This window comes from Mustela erminea, chromosome X (assembly GCF_009829155.1).
Source record: "Mustela erminea isolate mMusErm1 chromosome X, mMusErm1.Pri, whole genome shotgun sequence".
Lineage (NCBI taxonomy): Eukaryota > Metazoa > Chordata > Mammalia > Carnivora > Mustelidae > Mustela > Mustela erminea.
This window is the reverse complement of record NC_045635.1, coordinates 102,931,403-102,950,200: the sequence shown is the minus strand read 5'-3', so window position 1 is coordinate 102,950,200 and position 18,798 is coordinate 102,931,403. Positions and strand designations below refer to the sequence as shown.

Below are 18,798 nucleotides of genomic sequence, written 5' to 3'. Positions count from 1 at the left end.
TTTGATGTTCAAATTTTCTTAATCTTTACTGATTTTTTTTTGTCTGTGTCATCTATGACTTTATGAGAGAGATGAACTAAAAACTTACTGTGTTGGTGGTTTGTCTATTTCTCCTTGTATTTCTGTTAATTTTTGTTTCATATAGTCAAAGTAGTTGAGTACATTCAAGGTTAGTATTATTACATTTTTCTGTTGAATTGAAATTTTTTTTTTTTAAAGATTTTATTTATTCCTTTGACAGAGACAGATCAGAAGTAGCCAGAGAGGAAGGCAGAGAGAGGAGGAAGCAGGCTCCCTACCAAGCAGAGAGCCCGATGTGGGGCTCGATCCCAGGACCCTGAGATCATGACCTGAGCTGAAGGCAGAGGCTTTAACCCACTGAGCCACCCAGGCGCCCCTGAATTGAAATTTTTAAAAAAGATTTTGTTTATTTGACAGAAAGAGAGAGAAAGCAAGAGAGGGAACATAAGCGGGGGAGTGGGAGAGGGAGAAGCAGGCTTTCCCCTGAGCAGGGAACCTGATGGGGGGCTCGATCCCAGGACCTGGGGATCCTGACCTGAGCCAAAGGCAGATGCTTAATGACTAAGCCACCCAGATGCCCCTGAATTGAAATTTTTATCAATATATTGTAGCCTTCTTTATTTAAAAAATTTTTTAAAAAAGATTTTATTTATTTATCTGTCAGGCAGAGAGAGAAGCAGGCTCCCCGCTGAGCATGGAGCCGGACATGGAACTCTATCCCAGCACCCCAAGACCACAACCTGAGGCAAAGGCAGAGGCCTAACTGACTGAGCCACCCAGACGTCCCTTAAAATTATTTTTAAAAGATTTTATTTTTAAGTAATCTTACATCCAGCATGGGTCTTGAACTTACAACCCCAAGATCAAGAGTTCCATGCTCTACCAACTGAGCCTTATAACTTTCTTTAAATCTAGTAATTATTTTTCCTTTGAAGTCTGTTTTGTGTGATATTAATCTAGCTATAACAGCTTATTTTTTGTTGATCATACTATTTGCCTGTGTATGTTTTCCATCATTTTTACTTTTAAGCTTTGTGTGTGTGTGTGTGTGTGTGTGTGTTTGTGTGTTTTGGGGGTATCTCTTAAAAATAGCTAGACTTTGTTTTTAAATATTTTATTTATTTATTTGACAGAGAGAGAGTGAAAGATCACAAGCCGGCAGGCAAGAGAGAGGGGGAAGCAGGCTCCCTGCCAAGCAGAGAGCCCAATGCTGGGCTTGATCCCAGGATCACGAGCTGAGCTGAAGGCAGAGGCTTAACCCTCTGAGCCACCCAGGCACCCTATAGCTAGACTTCTTTAAATCCAGACTGATAATCTTTACTTTTAACTGGAGCATTTGGCTCATTTACATTTTATGCAATTATTGATATATTTAAGTTTAAATCTACCATCTTCCTCTATTCTCTTTGTCCCACTTTTCCAAAAAGTTTTTCCTCCTTTCTTGCCTTTTTTGGATTGGTTGATTTTTTTCTCTTTCTCTCTTTTAATTTTCCCCCTTTTGGTAGTTTGGAAGAGATAGAATATCCCTTTATGTTAGTGGTTATCCTAGAAAATTTAATATGTATATTTAACATAATTAAGTCTTTAGTTAATAGAAATCCATTACCAATACTCAGCATTTTAGGGCACAATTCAACAAAGGGTACAGTTTTTTGCATTCATTCTTCGATTATTTTATTTACTTTTTCTTGTTTTTCTTGACTTTACAGTAACGTACTCCATGCATCAGACTATCAACATTGAAACTACCCAATCCCTAGCCTTCATCACAGACCTTAGTCCCTGCCTAGTCCATTGGTACCCGGGAGCCAGTGAGATCACCCGGGAATAGTACTCTCAGCTGCTGAGATAATACTAGACTCTGATAGCAAAGAACAGGCAAGCCACCAGCAAAGATGCAGAAGACATGATAGCTTTGCAGTCTTATAGAGTGAAAAGCCAATTAGCTCTGAGGAATTCCTAAAGGAATTCATCATAACATGTAAAAATAGTTCTGCATGCTCTGGGAGAAGGGAAAATCAAAGCTTCAAAGGGCATCACTTAAGTCAAGTCATACCACATTTGTGGCATACTGAGTAGTATGCATACTGTGCACAGTTCAGTGTTTGGAAGGAGAAATCACTGTGATAAAGTGGCAAGGTAAACTAGAATACAGCAGCATATTGTCAGTGGCTCTCAACAGGGGGGTTATTTTGTACTGCAGGAGACATTTTGCAATGTCTGGAGAGACTTTCAGTAACAACTTGTGTTTTGGGGAGGGGAAGTTCTTCAATACATAGGATCCTCCTTGTCCTCTGTAAAGAATTACCTGGATTCAAATGTGGAAGTGCCCACTGCTATCCGTTGTACAGTGAAGTATACATATGCAGCAGAATAGTGTTTGTTGTATCACAGAAACTATCCTGTAATAATGATTTCACGTTTCTTTAAGTGAGAATGATGGTACAGCAAAGATTCACTATATCTTTTTGTTGACACTTGAAAAATCCGTAGTAATGAAAAATTAAAAGATCAGTGGGCACTTGTATCTCTGAACCTCTCTGAAATGGCAAAAGGTTTTTATGAGATGTCATTGAAACTAAGCAGTGTGTATTTTCTAATTAGTGGTTCTAGGATTTCAAAACCAGACAGGATGTTAGGAGACTAGATATAGCTGATGAAAAACAATCATGAACAATGTAGTATTTCTTCAGAACTTATTCTGAATATAGTCTTTCTCTCCAACAGCTTTTCAGTGCAAACGAACGTGGTGCTTTTGGTGAAAATTACCAAATTTAGAAGATACTAGTTCTTTAAAAAAAAGATTTTATTTATTTATTTATTTGACAGAGATAGACACAGGGAAAGAGGGAGCACAAACAGGGGGAGTGAGAGAGGGAGAATCAGGCTTCCTGCTGAGCCCGGAGCCTGATGCGGGCTGGATTCTAGGACCCTGGGATCAGGATGTGAGCCGAAGGCAGATACTTAACGAATGAGCCACCCAGGGACCCCAAGAAATACTAGATCTAAAGTTTATACCTAAATATATGTGTGGTAGGATTTCTTTCTTTGGTTTGCTTACATTTTCTAAAATTTCTACCAAACACTTATTTTTAAAACTTTTTTGTTTTGTAAAGCTGCACAAATTAAGCAAAGAATCCTTGCATGTCCTTCACTTATACTCCTAAAATGTTAATATTATGCATTTGCTTATTCATCCTATGACTTTCTTCTGAGGTATTTTAGAGTAAGTTGCGACATAATGACCCATTATCTCTAAATATTCCTGAGAGTATTTTCTTTTTTAAGATTTTATTTATTCATTTGAGAGAGATACAGAGAGAAGGAGAGAGAGAGAACACAAGCAGGGGGAGAGGCAGAGGGAGAGGGAGAAGCAGACTCCCCACCGAGCTCGGAGTCCGACATGGGGCTGGATCCCAGGACCTGGACATCATAACCTCAGCGGAAGGCAGACGCTCAAAAATCTGAGCCACCCAGGCGCCCCTCCAGCCAGTATTTTCTTAAACAAGGACTTTCACATTAACCATAGCACAAATATAAAAATCAAGAAATTTACATTGATACCGTATTATTAATCTATAGATACTCAAATTTTGTCAGCTGTCCCAGTAATACCCTTTTTAGCAAAAGAAAAATGTTCTTTTTCTGGCTGGGGATCAGTTGTCATGTCTGTTTCTATTAATCCGGAGGAGTTCTTCAATGTCTTTGTCTTTAGTGACTTTGATGATTCTGAAGAGCGAAAGCCAGTAATTTTGTAGACTGTCCCTCTATGGGTTTGTTTGATGTTCCCTCGTGATTAAATTCAGGTTATGCGAATTTTGGTGTCATGATTGCTACAAAATTGGTTAGTGTTTTTCTTAGCACCTTATCAGTAGGCACATGATGTCCATTTCTGGGCGTGCTGATTTTCATCATAATTAGGACGGTGTCTGCCATGTTTTCCCACTGTAGTCTTTATTTCGCCTTTGAAATCTTAGTATCTTGTCGGGAGATGCTTTGAGACTCTGTAATGTAAACAAGTTGTTTCTTATGGTAATTGCGCCCCCTAGTTTTGTCTAAGGTTACAAAGACAGAGGCCGATTATAGTAGGGTGTCAACACTGGTGGCTGCAAGTGTTTCCAAGGGTCAGTTTCTGCCTGTATCCCTTGTATTAGCATGTCTAGCACATAGTAAATAGCTGCTTCTTTCCTGATTAATTTCTTTTATCTCAGCAGTTAGTTAGGTGTATTGTAATTGATCTGCTCATGTTTTTCTTTCCCACAGACTGTGAGCTCCTTGAGGGTAGGTACAATGGCTTAATGCTTCTCTGTCGCCACTGTCTAGCACATACTAGGGGCTTCAAAAGTACATGTTCGAATTATTGGCCTGGAGTAGATACTACGGAAGAAGATAAGGGCTATGAGTCGGCCAGGGATGGCATTTTTCCTGTTCTAAAGGGAAGCTAGGGCAAAGGTAGTAGAGGGCGCGGCCGGCGTAGTTACTCTGCAAAGGAACCCATGGGTCTCAGCCACCTGGTTGGAGGCAATGCCTCGGGTTTCCGCGGGTGGGGAGGAAAGTGGGGCGGGAAATCGAAAACCGAACTCGCAGCTCCCGGCATTCCCCGTGGGCGGTGCTCCCCTTTGACCCCTCGCTCGCGTGCTACACATCCGGGCCTCTGCTACTAGTGAGGGGAAGATGGCGGCCGCAACTGTGGTGGTTCCCGTAGAGTGGATAAAGAACTGGGAGAAATCAGGGAGAGGCGAATTGTGAGTGTCCGGGCTGGAGGCGCGCTCACGGCCGGGCCGGGCTCGGGCGTCAGCCGTGCTCTCCCAAGTGGGGAGAGGTTGTGGGGGGAAGATGTGCCCCCTCCCCCATCCGGGCGGCGGGTGTGGAGGGTTGGTTAGGAGTTTCGAACTCGGGGAGGAGAGGTGCTGGTAACCGTCGCCGACCTCCTTCCTTCTCTGGCCTCTTTGAAATCCCCGTTGTCCTCCGTAGGCTGTCTTCTTTTAGTCTCCTAACAGAACTCCCGTTTCGCCCCTGCGGGGCTCCGCGCTCCCGCTCCGTCTCTTTTTGTCCCCCTCTTCGCTTGAGCTCACTTGGCTCCTTTCTCTTTACGGGGCCGCGCCGGTGGGGGGGGGGCGGTTCGGACTTTCCATCTCTCTGTCCCATTTCTTCACTCTGCACCGGTTCGACTCTGCAGTTTGGAGCCCGTAGCCTCCTTTGCCCGAAGTCGGAGGAGGGCAGACCGTCCCGACTCCCTCCCCTCTTCTCTGCCCGCCGCGGCGATGCCCAGGGCGTCGCGAAGAGCCCCTCTTGGCACCTCTCTTCCTCCCGGGGAGCGGTCTTTCGGATTGTCCCGGCCTCGCGCGGCGCCACTAGCCGTGGGAGAAGTGTAGCTCGATTGCCGCTTTTCCCGAAGACCTACCGGCATTTCTTTGCTCAGTCTTTTCACTTCAGAGCCATTTCGGGTTTGATTCAACTTTCGTCATTAAATGTTTCCTAAACCCCATTTTGTCCTGGGACTGCAACTAATTTTGGCAACTCTCCAAGGTTCTCGAGTACCTGGAATAACGCGTTTCCTTTAGTCATAAAACTTGTTTTTTCCCCCCGGTAATACAGAAAACATTAATTTGCCATACCCGCGGTTTCCTCGCCCAAAATTTCAGTTCGCGCTCTCTCGGAAAGAAAGAAATCGTTTAAGCAGTAAAACCCTAGATTCAAAAACAATTTATTTTTAATTTCTTTCTCTGAATCGCTTTATTAGCTAAAGTTCAACAGTGTATGAGATTAACTCTCGTTAGCCTTTTTTGCGGTCGTCACCCCCCCCCACCCCCGTCAGTTGACGGTTGCTGGTGCGAGAGATAACGAATCTTTGGAACTTCGTTACTTCGAACGAAACCCGGGGAATGCGTTGCCCGATCTTGCGCGTGTAATATTGCCAGCCTGTATGGCCTCCTCCTCCTCCCCCCGCCTCCCCCGCTCGCCGCGCACTCGCACTGCTTTACGAAGTCTTAACTGTGTGAGCTCTAGAATTTTATTTCCTGGGTAAGCGGCGGTCTTAGCCACTTAACTAGCTGAGTGACCTTGGGTAAGTTCCTTAACCACTTTGACCGTTTCCCCTTGAGTAAATTGGGATTAATAAGTACTCTACTCAAAGGATTGTTGTGAAGACTAAATAATGACTGTAAAGCACTTGGCTTATAGTAAGTGCTCAAGTGATAGCTATTAAAAGTAATATTATTATTCCAATCTTTAGATATTTAAACTTCTCTGGACAGCTCTTGCTCTTAAAGTCTGTACCACTCAGGTTAGCAATTAATTGGTCTTTGACTCTTTCTCCTGCTTACTCTTGTACTCCTAACGAATTGAGAGACCATTGAAGAGTGGGGACTGTGTTTCATATTTATTTTGGTTAAACCCTCCCGCCCCTGCCCCCCACCCCCCCACACCCCTCGGTGCCCACGCCTCTCACCCCTTCTTCCTCTCCCCCTAGCTTTTCTAGCATATGCTTAGAGTGAGTGCTTATTTGTTTATTAAGTGAGAAGTCTGTTCGATAAACATTTTTAACTGTTAGGAACATTTTCCAGATCCTTGTACATGCTATTTAACAAGTACCTATTAAGTTCCTTGTGTACAGGGAAGGCAGGATGGGAGGTTACCTAACCAAACCATCCTTTTCATCTATATTAGGTTAGGATAACCTCCCCACACTGATAAATCAGTTCATTGTTTTCTTTACCTACGTAGTTGTTTAGGGCTTGTCATCTTTGTAGATTGCTCAGCTTCCTCCTCCCAGCTGTTTTTGACAGTTTTACTATTATTACTTTCACCTTAGAATGAGGGGTATTACGGCTAGGAGGTGAAATTCTGCTTGACTTCTTACCAATATTGGTTGGAGAAAAATAGTGATGTAGGAGGTTGAAATACCTTGTCAAAATGAGATTTTTGGATTCACTTTATGTATATTTGCATGATCCATGCTACCCATATTGTTCCTGAAGAGCTTTTTCAATATTGTTGCTAGGGCTTATTCGTATGTAGTTACTCCATGGCTTGAGGAATGTAGTTTGAAATATCATAGATCCAAATTAGTGTAGTCATTTTTATAATTGTATTCTGTTATGTGAAGAGAGCATAAAGTATTAGTTGTATGCCATAATGAAATATTTTAAATAGGCAAACACGTCACCATCCAGTACTTAGGCTTCATTTGCCTGACCTCCTTCCCCTTTCAAAACTTCTTGCATATAGTCTAACTTCAGAGTTCTTGTATCTAGCATTTTGATCTTTTTAGAATGGATGGTGTTGTAAATATATTACGAAAAATCCTTTGTTTGAGAACAGAGCCTCTTAAATATAAACCAGCAACTAGAAATGTTAAAAACAAAGCTAACATGCCAACAAATTATTAGTGAATCCATTTATAGATTTAGCTTTTAGAATATGACCAATATTTAAAATAATATCTTGGGTGGATTTTCAGTTTTTAATGAGATAAATTAGCAGATGAGATTTAACTTGACTGAAAATTACCATTTTAAGAAAAATGCATGATGTATTTAATGAGGTTTTTAGTTCATTTCTTGTCTCTCACTTCTTACCAGTGTATTTTGGGAGTTGTAGTCAACCTCAGCCATATAGTGTTAAAGCAACACATGAGATACATGGGGCATTTAGTAACTTACAGAGGGGGCAGTGTCTTAATTGTGCCTCATGAAAAGCAACTGTATTAAGATGGAAAGTCTTGGCTTTGAAGAATAAGCTTTGTTTGGTAATTATGGGGACAAGAAAAAACTCTATTTTTTTTGTCTAAATGGTCAGTCACATACCTAGCTAACCTATTTCCAGAGATACTGATTATGTTTTTAATGATAAATTATAGAACTTTTAAAGTGATCTTTCCCCACAGATACCAAAAGGACAAAGGAGGACTACCAAAACATAATTATTAAGCATCTTTCTTAGTAACATTTAGATCTGTTCTTACGAGTTTCATATTTAAATGCAAACTTAAGAATTCTACCACATATGAAAGATAAGGATTTAATTACTTTAATTTTGGAATTGGAGTTTGTTTCTTGACAACTTCATATTAGCATAGGACTTGCCATGATTATGCTAATAAACTTGCATGTTACTGGTAGATCCAGAGTGAGTTTTGTTTTTAGTAGAAAACATTAACACAGTGAACTCAGCATTTCTGTGTGTCACAAGCATCCTTAATGGAGGATTTATGTTCCAAGGTTTTAATCTGAAGATGTTAGCCTCATGTCCATACTTGGTCTAATTTTGAAATATTTATATTTGTTGAATATTATCTGTTTGTCCGAAGAACTTAATTTAAAAATTTACATATCAATTAGAAGTTTCTGTTAGATCTCACCTTATAAGTTATTGGTAGTTATAATAAGCTTTTAAAATTTAATTGCCAGATGTTTTGATTCTTTTTCTTCTGCTGCTACTAAATGATTTTAAGTCTTCCAGAACTTACCTAAGTGCACTTAGACATTCATTAAATGCTGACTGACCTGAATTTTTTAGAGGGAGGTAGGAGGAGGGAGTTTATGGCAAATAACCATTCAAAGAGAGTTGTCTTGGTAGTTGAGTCTTTTTTTTTTTTTCTTCATAAGATGCTCTGAATTCAGCTGAAGTTTTATCTGAAGCCTTTTCTTCATATTTTAGTTTTCGTTGGCATTTATTTTCTCATTTTGACCTGTATTCACAAATTAAGAATAAGTCTTGGTCCTTTTTCCTGGTAAGAGAAATGCATTTTTTCAAAAAAATGTTGTAGCAATATCAGGAGATTTTCTAGGCTATTGCTTTCTTTGTTAGAAAAATTAAATTATTCTCCAGTGGTTAAATATTAAGGTAGAGAGAGCGCTATTAATGTACTCATGTGCAGGAACCTTTGTTCTTTTTTTTTTTTTTTAACATTTCCTGTTCCCTTTCCTCCTCTTAAGTGAATATTTTCATTTTTTTTAAAAGATTTTATTTATTTATTTGACAGAGAGAAATCACAAGTAGTCGGAGAGGCAGGCAGAGAAAGAGAGAGGGAAGCAGGCTCCCCGCTGAGCAGAGAGCCCGATGCGGGACTCGATCCCAGGACCCTGAGATCATGACCTGAGCCGAAGGCAGTGGCTCAACCCACTGAGCCACCCAGGCGCCCAATATTTTCATTTTTATAAATAACATGTTTCAAGATAAAACTGCATGCCCAGTATTTCATTTTTGTGTTATATTTATGTTTTGATGATAGTATAGGTAGTACTTTGCTTCACCAAATTTAACCTTTTTTGGGGTTTTGCTTTTTTTTTTTTTTTTAAAGATTTTATTTATTTATTTGACACAGAGAGATCACAAGTAGGCAGAGAGGCAGGCAGAGAGAGAGAGAGGAGGAAGCAGGCTTCCTGCTGAGCAGAGAGCCCGATGTGGGACTCGATCCCAGGACCCTGAGATTATGACCTGAGCCGAAGGCAGCAGCTTAACCCACTGAGCCACCCAGGTGCCCCTTGCTTTTAAAGAATTAATTGAAACACAGATTGACATCAGTGTTTCATATGTGAAGCCAACTTTGAGATGTTGCCCATAATCAAGTAGCTTAGGCTTGTGCTGTTTCCTTTTTTACTGGAAAATGGGTTCAAGTAAGGTGGAAACCTAAATACTCAAGAACTGTTCACAAAATACTTGAGTTCTTGGAAGAATTTAAGACATTTCAGTTTAAGGTTCACAGATCTTTGACGGAATGTAGATTATGTCTTTGTTCTCAGGGACCTGAGACAGCATCTCCATAATAGCACCAGATTGTTTTAAAAGTGGAAAAACCGGCAAACTCAATTATTTGGAAGTTATGAGAGGAATAAAATAATCATTTAGATTGAGGCAGAATATTTGATTATTTTTTAAGCCATATTAAAATGGGCAGCTGCTGGTGGTAGTTTTGTTTTTTTCCTCCTTTGTAATTCAGGATAGAGTACTAAAACTGTTTAAGTGGTGTGGTAAGACAAGCAGCATTCAGAAACAGAATTTGTGTGTGTGTTTTTTAAAAGATTTTATTTACTTATTTGACAGCACAAGCAGGGGGAGCGGGAGCAGGAGAGGGAGAAGCAGGCTCCTTGCTGAGCAGAGGTGGGGTGGGGGTGGGGGAGCCCTGTGCTTGTGGAGCTCAATTTCAGGACCCTGGGATCATGACCTGAGAGAGAGGCAGACGTTTAACCGACTGAGCCACCCAGAATTGCTTAATTTTATTTTTTTAATTTTTATTTGAGAGAGAGAAAGAGAGAGAGAGAGAGCATGAGAAGAGGGAGGGTCAGAGAGAGGGTCAAAGGGAGAAGCAGAATCCCTGCCAAGCAGGGAGCCCAATGCGGGACTCCAGGATCATGACCTGAGCAGTCGCTTAAGCAGCTGAGCCACCCAGGTGCCCCAGAATTTTTTTTTTTTAAAAAAAGAATTTATTTATTTATTTGACAGAGAGAGATCACAAGAAGGCAGAGAGGCAGGCAGAGAGAGAGAGGAGGAAGCAGGCTCCCCGCTGAGCATAGAGCCCGATGCAGGACTTGATCCCAGGACCCCGGGACCATGACCTGAGCCGAAGGCAGTGGCTTAAACCAGTGAGCCACCAAGGCGTCCCCAGAATTGTTTTTTTTTTTTTTTAAAGATTTTATTTATTTATTTGACAGACAGATCACAAGTAGGCAGAGAGGCAGGCAGAGAGGGAGGGAAGCAGGCTCCCTGACTTAGGGCTCGATCCCAGGACCCTGGGATCATGACCTGGGCCGAAGGCAGAGGCTTAACCCACTGAGCCACCCAGGTGCCCCCAGAATTGTTTTTTTAAGGATACTTTATGATTGATCTTCTGTTAGTGAATTACTTAGGGAGAAGAGCTTGGACATATCTACTGATTGGAGAAAGTCTTAGCAATTGGTTTAGTTTCCTCCTATAACTAGGGAAGAACTCTTTTGTACTAGGGAAATAAAAGTATCTTATGCAGGTGAATTGCCTTATTGTAATAAACCATCCATGATTCCTTATACAATTTGAGCTAATCTTTGAGATGCTAATGAATAGTTCATGATGACGTTATCACCTACATTCCAGTGAGTATGTTTGTGGCCTTGTGACTGACAGAATGGAATTATGTTTCAATTATTTCTTAAAATTATTTAACAATGGCTATACCATTAGATTAGGTGGGATGAGGTGGGAACACTGACATTCCCTCCTCTCCACTGGAATTACTGTGAAAGACATGCTTTAAGCTTATTAAAACAAATTGAAAATTAAGCTGTTGAAAATGTGAATAAGCAAATTTGTTCACCTTAAGAAGGAATAATTGACTTTGCTTTTTAGTAGCCTGGATACAAAGGGAAAGATGAGTTACTTGATTCCATTCCATTCTTCTGTCAAAAACCATTGTTTCCTACTACTACTTTCTAAAGGGAATTGAACCTTTGGGGACAGTGAGAACCACAAGGAATTGTTTTAATACTTTATAACAGATATGAAAGTGATCTTGATATACCTTTTTTTTTTTTTTAAAGATTTTACTTATTTATGTGAGTGAGAGAGAGAATGAGAGAGCCCAAGCAGGGGAAGCTGCAGAGGGAGAGGGAGAAGCAGGGTTCCTGAACCCAGCATGGGGTTGGATCCCAGGACCTCAGGATCAGGACCTGAGCCAAAGGCAAGCACCTAACTGATAGAGCCACCCCGGCATCCCAACTTTCTTTCTTTCTTTCTTTCTTTCTTTTTTTTTTTTTTTTTAAGATTTTCTTTCTTTATTTGACAGACAGAGATCACTAGCAGGCAGAGAGGCGGTGGGGGGGGGCGGGGGGGCGGGGAAGCAGGCTGGATCCCAGGAGCTTGGGATCATGACCTGAGCAGAAGGCAGAGGCTTTAACCCACTGAGTCACCCAGGCGCCCCATCAGCTTTCTTAAATATTTACTCTTTAACAAAAAAGAGCTAGATGGTAGATATTTTTGGGTTACATTTTCTGATGCTAGTCTGAAGCAGATATTTCTGTGTTGCTTATTGGAAGGAAGATTGATTTTGTTTTATATTTCAGATAAGTTTGTGGTAGGTTTAACATTTTGAGAAATTAAAAAGCTTAACCACTGTTCTTAACATATTGGAAGGCTTGTCTAGTTCTTCAGGAAAATAGTTGAAAGTACTTGGGGTCAAAGCCTTAAATCAGTTTATTTTACCTTTTATAATGTGTTCTCTGAAAATTCTTCACTTTGTTTTTTTAGTAGACGTTGGTTAAGAAACTAATAACTGAGATTTTCAAACTATGCAGATTTAATTAGTCTCTATTGGCAAGGCCTTTTTAGTCTTAGAAGATAATTTTGTGAGACCTACATGTGAATTGTTGACCAAGAAAAGTTTACTTTATTGACTTTAACAGCCTTAACTCTGCTCATCATGATGATGGAGTATTGAAATAATCAAAAGACAGAGTGGCGAGCTACAACAGCATAGATAATCTGCAAAGTAGATAATCTCTCTGTGGGTGATTGGAATGTGGCATATTTCACTTTAGGTGTGATATAGAGTGATATTCTAGAAGTCCTAAAAATTATTTTACTGACTATGGTTTTACTGACTATAGAAAACGATTGCTAGACATAAAGTAAAAAACACACATTCACTGGTTTTCTTTTTTGTTAGAGCCTTGTGCAACCTGTAATAAGAATATTTCTTCTTGTAAATTGTGCCATTAAAACAACGTAGAAAATGGTGTAAAACTTAAATGTAGAGCTTAAAGAATCAGTGTAGGGACGCCTGGGTGGCTCAGTTGGTTAAGCAGCTGCCTTCGGCTCAGGTCATGATCCCAGCGTCCTGGGATCGAGTCCCACATCCGGCTCCTTGCTCAGCAGGGAGCCTGCTTCTCCCTCTGCCTCTGCCTGCCATTCTGTCTGCCTGTGCTCGCTCTCTCCCCCTCTCTCTCTCTGATAAATAAATAAAATCTTAAAAAAAAAAAAAAAAAAAAAAAAAAAAAAAAAAAAAAGAATCAGTGTAATATGCACACCCATGTAACTCATACCCAGGTCAAGACAATTGCCTTTCCAGATTGCACACTTTTTGGTTTTTCTCATCCTTGTTTTTATTTACAGTTTTAACTACCCTATAAGCTTCAGTTTGTTCTTGAATATCCTATAAGTGGAATCATAGAGAGTATATTCTCTTGTATCTGGCTGCTTTTGCTCAACATTATGTCTTTAGGATCCATTGATATTTTTTCAAGTATTTGCCATTCTTTGATTTTCATAGTTACAAGATGCTCTATTGCATAACTCTACCACAGTTTTTTTAAGTTTCTTATGCTATTGATAAATAATTTTGCTGTTTTGAAATTTCAGCTATTACCAACAGCACCAATAGAAACAAGTATCTTGGTGTACATAAGCATGTGCTTTTATGGGATATATACTGAAGTGTAGAAAATTGCTGGGCTCTGGATTGTGACTAACTTTAACCTTCCTATAAACTGTGAAACCGTTTCAAAGTATACTTCCAACAGCAGGTGTATGAGAGTTCACGTTGTTTCACATCCTTGCTAATATTTAATATCATCAGACTTCAAAGATTTTATTTATTTATCAGAGAGCACAAGCATGGGGAGTGTAAGCAGAGGGAGAAGCAGGTTCCCTGCCTAGCAAGGAGCCTGCTGTGAGACTCAATCCCAGAACCCTGGGATCATGACCTGAGCAGAAGGCAGACACTTAACTGACTGAGCCACCCAGATGTCCCCATGGGCATTTTTTTTATGGTTACTGGCCATATGGATTTTTGATTTCTTGTGAAAGCCTTTATATTTTTTCTCCCATTTTTCTACTGGATTGTTTGCATTTCTTTCATTGATTTGTAGGAGTTCTTTATAGAGTCTGCATTTGTGTGCTTTGTGGGTCATACTGTATATGTGGCAGATATCTTTTGTTACTCTTTGGCTTGCATTTCCACTCTTAAAATGGTGATTTTTGATGAACAGAAGTTACTTATTTTAATGTCAAATTTATTGATATTTTGCTTTATCATTAGTAGTTTTTTTTGTGTTAAAGCAGTCTTTTCCCCATTCTAAGGCAAATGAACTTCTACTATGATCTTCTGGAGGAGTATTATTTTGCTTTTCATTTCTAAGCCTTACCTAAATGGAGTTGATTTTTATGTGTGCTATGAAGTAGGGTTTGTAGTGTATTGTTGTGGACGATGTATATGAAGAAAATCCAGCCTCACACAGATAAATAGTTGGCAAAAGGAGGAGAATTTTAATAGTCTTTTCAGATAATTGTAGTTTTTCTTCTTTGGTATCATGTCAAAATTTGTTAAGTGGTAGTTTTTTTTTTAAAGATTTTATTTATTTATTTGAGAGAGATCACAAGTAGGCAGAGAGGCAGGCAGAGGTGGGGGGGGAGGAAGGTTCCCTGCTGAGCAGAGAGCCCCATGTAGGGCTTGATCCCAGGACCCTGAGATCATGACCTGAGCCAAAAGCAGAGGCTTAACCCTCTGAGCCACCCAGGCACCCCAAGTGGTAGTTTCTTAATGGCTTATTGCAAGGCTAAATGTGAAACCACATCAGTGAACTTTTTGTACTTTGTTGAATTAAAATGCGTTTGTCTTTTACTTGAAATCTTTTACCCCTCCATTATTTTGCAACATCATGCATTGGTCAGTTGGAAAATACTGGTTCACTGAATGATGAGCTCTTCCAAATATTGACAACAGTACATTGTATTAAATTTAAAAAACCCCACATTCTTTAGTATCATCGCTGAACTAATCAGGAAAGTTTTTTTTTTAAGATTTTATTTATTTATTTGACAGACAGAGATTACAAGTAGGCAGAGAGGCAGGCAGGGGGTGGGGAGGAAGCTGGCTCCCTGCTGAGCAGAGAGCCGGATATGGGGCTCTATCCCAGGGCCCTGGGATCATGACCTGAACCGAAGGCAGAGGCTTTAACCCACTGAGCCACCCAGGCGCCCCGTAATCTGGAAAGTTTTTATGAATTGGAAACTAGTCAAGTCCGTGGTGGCAGCTATAAGTTTTTCAGTATTTGGATTTTTGTTTGAAACCTCACATTTTATCATTGGCAACAAATACGCTCAGTTGTTTTCCTTGAAGTGACTGGCTCAGTTGGTTCATTTTTGAGAAAACGCCTGCCAAAGACTTAAGTCTGAATAACTATTGTTTGTCAGTTGTTCTTTCAAGTAAAAATGGCATTTTGTGAAAAAGCAGCTAGTTCAGCTCACAATTTAAACAGTTGCTTAAGTGATTTTCCTGGAGACAACTATAATATTTTGGTGTGTGGCAGAAATGGCTTTATGTGTACCTTCCATTTTGTCACATGTACCTTCCATTAATGTCTCACTAAAATACGTGTTCTTTAAAAAAAAAGACATGTTCTCAGGGCTCAGGATTTAATTAAGTTAATATTTTTAACTACTTCATCAAGCACATTTCTTATTGTAGGTAAAAACATATAACAAGATCAGCCTTAACAAATTTTTAAGTGAATAGTACCCTATTGTTAAAGATAAGCACAATCTTGTACAATACATCTCTGGATCTTTTCCGTCTTGTTTTATACCCATTGACTAGCAGCTCCCCATTTCTCTTTCCCTCTGGTCCCTGGCCACTATTGAAATTGTACTTTTTGCTTCTATGAATATGACTCCCTTAGATAAACTTCATATAAGCAGAACCGTGCAGTATTTATGCTTCTGTGACTGACTTATTTCACTTTGCATACTGTCCTCAAGGCTCATCTGTGTTGTGGTGTATGACAGGAATTCTTCTTACATCTGAATAATAATCAGTGATATGTATATGCCACATTTCCTTTATACATTCATCTGTTGATGTACGTTTAGATTGTTCCTACCTTTTGAAAGCTATTGTGAATAATGCTGCAGTGAACATGAGAGTGCAAATACCTTTTTGAAATCCCGATTTCCACTCTTGTGAATAAATACCCAGAAATGGGATTGCTGGATTGTAGTTATGTTTTTAATTTCTTGAGGAACTTCCATATGGTTTCCCATAGTTGCTGCACCATTTTACATTTCCACCAACAATTCACAAGTTTCTCCACTCTCCAGCACTTGTTACTTTGTTTTTTTTTAAGAATTAATTTTTTTTTACAGCAGTTTTAGGTTAACCAAAAAATAGAGAGGAATGTACAGAGATTTCCCATTTACCCCTTGCCCCACGCATACATAGCTATCTCCTTTATTTTCAACATTCCCCACTGGAGTGGTACCTTTGTTAAAATTGATGAATCTGTGTTGACACATCATAAGCACCCAAAGTTCATAGTTTACTTTTGGCTTCACTCATGATGTTATGTATTCTTCAGGTTTGTATAAATGTGTACTGATATGTATCCTCTATTAGAGTATCAGAGTATTTCCCGGGCCCTCAGTATCCTCTTTGTTGTTTGCTCATCTCTCTGGCTACTCCCAGCCCCTGGCAACCACTGATCTTTTTACTCTCTCCATAGTCCATACTCTCTCCATCTTTTTACTCTGCCCATAGTTTTGCCTTTTCCAAAATGTCCTAAGTTGGAAATATATACTGTATAGCCTTTTCAGATTGGTTTCTTTCACTTAGTAATAATGTATTTAAGGTTCCCCCATGTCTTTTCATGGCTTGATTGCTCATTTCTGTTCAGTACTGAATAATTGCATAGTATAGATGTACCAGTTTATCCATTCACCTACTGAAGTACATTTTGGTTGCTTCCACGTTTTGGCAATTATGGATAAAGCTGCTGTAAACATCTGTGCATAGGTTTTTGTGTGGACATAAGTTTTCACTTCTTTTGGGTAAATACCGAGGAGTGAGATTGCTGTATCATAAGGTTAGAGTATGTTTAGTTTTATAAGAAACCACCAAACTGCTCTAATATGGCTGTACCATTTTTCATTTCCACCTGTAATGTTGAGAGTTCTGTTGTGCCACATCCTTAATAGCATTTGGTGTTGGCGGTGTTCCAGATTTTGGCTGTTCTTATAGGTATGTAGTGGTATCTTGTTGTTTTAATTTGCATTTCTCTGATGACATACAATGTAAGGCATCTTTTCATGTGCTTATTTTGTCATCTATATATTTTTGGTGAGATGGCTGTTAAGGTCTTTTGCCCATTTTTAAATCGCTTAACCGACTGAGCCACCTAGGTGTCCCCTTTTCCTATTTTTTTAAAAAAGATTTTATTTATTTATTTATTTGACAGAGAGAGATCACAAGTAGGCAGAGAGGCAGGAAGAGAGAGAAGGAAGCAGGCTCCCTGCTGAGCAGAGAGCCCGATGCGGGACTTGATTCCAGGACCCTGAGATCATGACCTGAGCCGAAGGCAGTGGCTTAACCCACTGAGCCACCCAGGCACCCCCCTTTTCCTATTTTTTAATTGGCTTGTTTTTTTGCTGTTGAATTATAGATGTTCCCCTTATCAGTTATATGGTTTGCAAATATTTTCTTCGATTCCATAGGTTGCCTTTTCATCCTCATTGTTTCCTTTGGTATGCATAAAATTTTTAGCTTGATATCCTACTTGGCTGTTTTTTTTTTTTCTTTTTGTCATATCCAAGAAATCATTGCCATGGTGTGCCTGGGTGGCTCAGTTGGTTAAGTGACTGCCTTGGGCTCAGGTCATCATCCTGGAGTCCCCAGATCAAGTCCTGCATTGGGTTCCCTGCTCAGCAGGGAGTCTGCTTCTCCCTCTGTTTTCCTCCTGTGTTTTCCCCTAGGAATTGCATAGTTTTGGATCTTAAACTTACGCACTTAATCCATTTTGAGTTGGTTTTTATATGATGTAAGATAAGTGTCCGGTTTCATTCTTTGCATGTAATTATCCATAAATGCTCTTTTTTTTCAGTTCAGTTATTACAGTCTTTTATTTTTCTTTAAGTAGGCTCCATGCCCAATATAGGGCTTAAACTCATGACTCTGAGATCAAGAGTTTCATGGTCTACTAACTGAACCAGCCAGGGGCCCCACTTATTACATTATTTAGCTCCCAAAATTTGTTTAGTTCCTTTTAAATATTTTCTGTCCTTTCATTGAAAATCTCATTTTATTCATGCATCATTTTCCTGAGCTCATTGAGCATCTTTATGATGGTTATTTTAAATTCTTTGTCAGGTAACTCATGTATCTCTAATTCTTGAGGGTCAGTTTTTGGAGACTCATTTTGTTCCTTTTATTGGGCCATCTTCCCTGTTTCTTTACGTTCTTTTAAATTTTGTGTTTGTATGATTGTATTTGAAAAAACACTCCTTTATCCCAGTCTTTGTGAACTGCTGCTTAGTACAGGGAAAAGCCTTTACCAATGAGCCTGTCTGTAGATTCTGGGGCCTTCTCAAACCTTTTCTCTGGATGTGTCTTGGACTTAATGTGTGTAGATTCCACATTGAAGGAGTTTTCCAGTTGTCTTTTTTCAGAAGCTTGTACTCTTAGTATCCTTTGGTGTTCATCTGTTGTACTGTGGGTCCTATGAAGTAGCAGCATACCGCTCAGCTCGTTTTTGTTCTTGGTGGCCCCTAGGCAGCTTGAGTAGGCTGGGTGCTGTCACTGCCCTAGGTCAAACTAAACAGAAATCAGTCCTTCAGGCAGTCCCCCCAAAAGCCGGAATGTTGGATACTCTTTTCTCCCCCGAGGGAGAGGTTGCTGAGCTGCATTGGTTTTTGTTTTCTGTACTGTGGATTCTCTGAATCTGCAGCTTGCCACCCAGCTTTTTTTTGTTGTCAGCAGGCCTCAGGCACCCTAGGGTATACAAGGTCCCATCTGTTCTACAAGATGTTCAGGAAAGA

The 18,798-nt window shown here is 39.9% G+C and overlaps 1 protein-coding gene across 16 annotated transcripts in view; it reads left to right on the top strand.

Moving 5' to 3' along the window:
• The first annotated feature begins 4,648 nt into the window (after positions 1–4,648).
• THOC2 (THO complex 2) overlaps positions 4,649–18,798 on the top strand; it is a 116,211-nt gene continuing 102,061 nt past the window's right edge. For all 16 annotated transcript variants that reach the window (XR_004282853.1, XR_004282854.1, XM_032331871.1 and 13 more), the window contains exon 1: positions 4,649–4,766. Coding sequence is in view for 14 of the 16 variants with exons in the window: in XM_032331871.1 (XP_032187762.1) it covers positions 4,696–4,766 (71 nt within the window). In the remaining 2 variants the exon portion in view is untranslated. The remainder of the gene's footprint in view (positions 4,767–18,798) is intronic.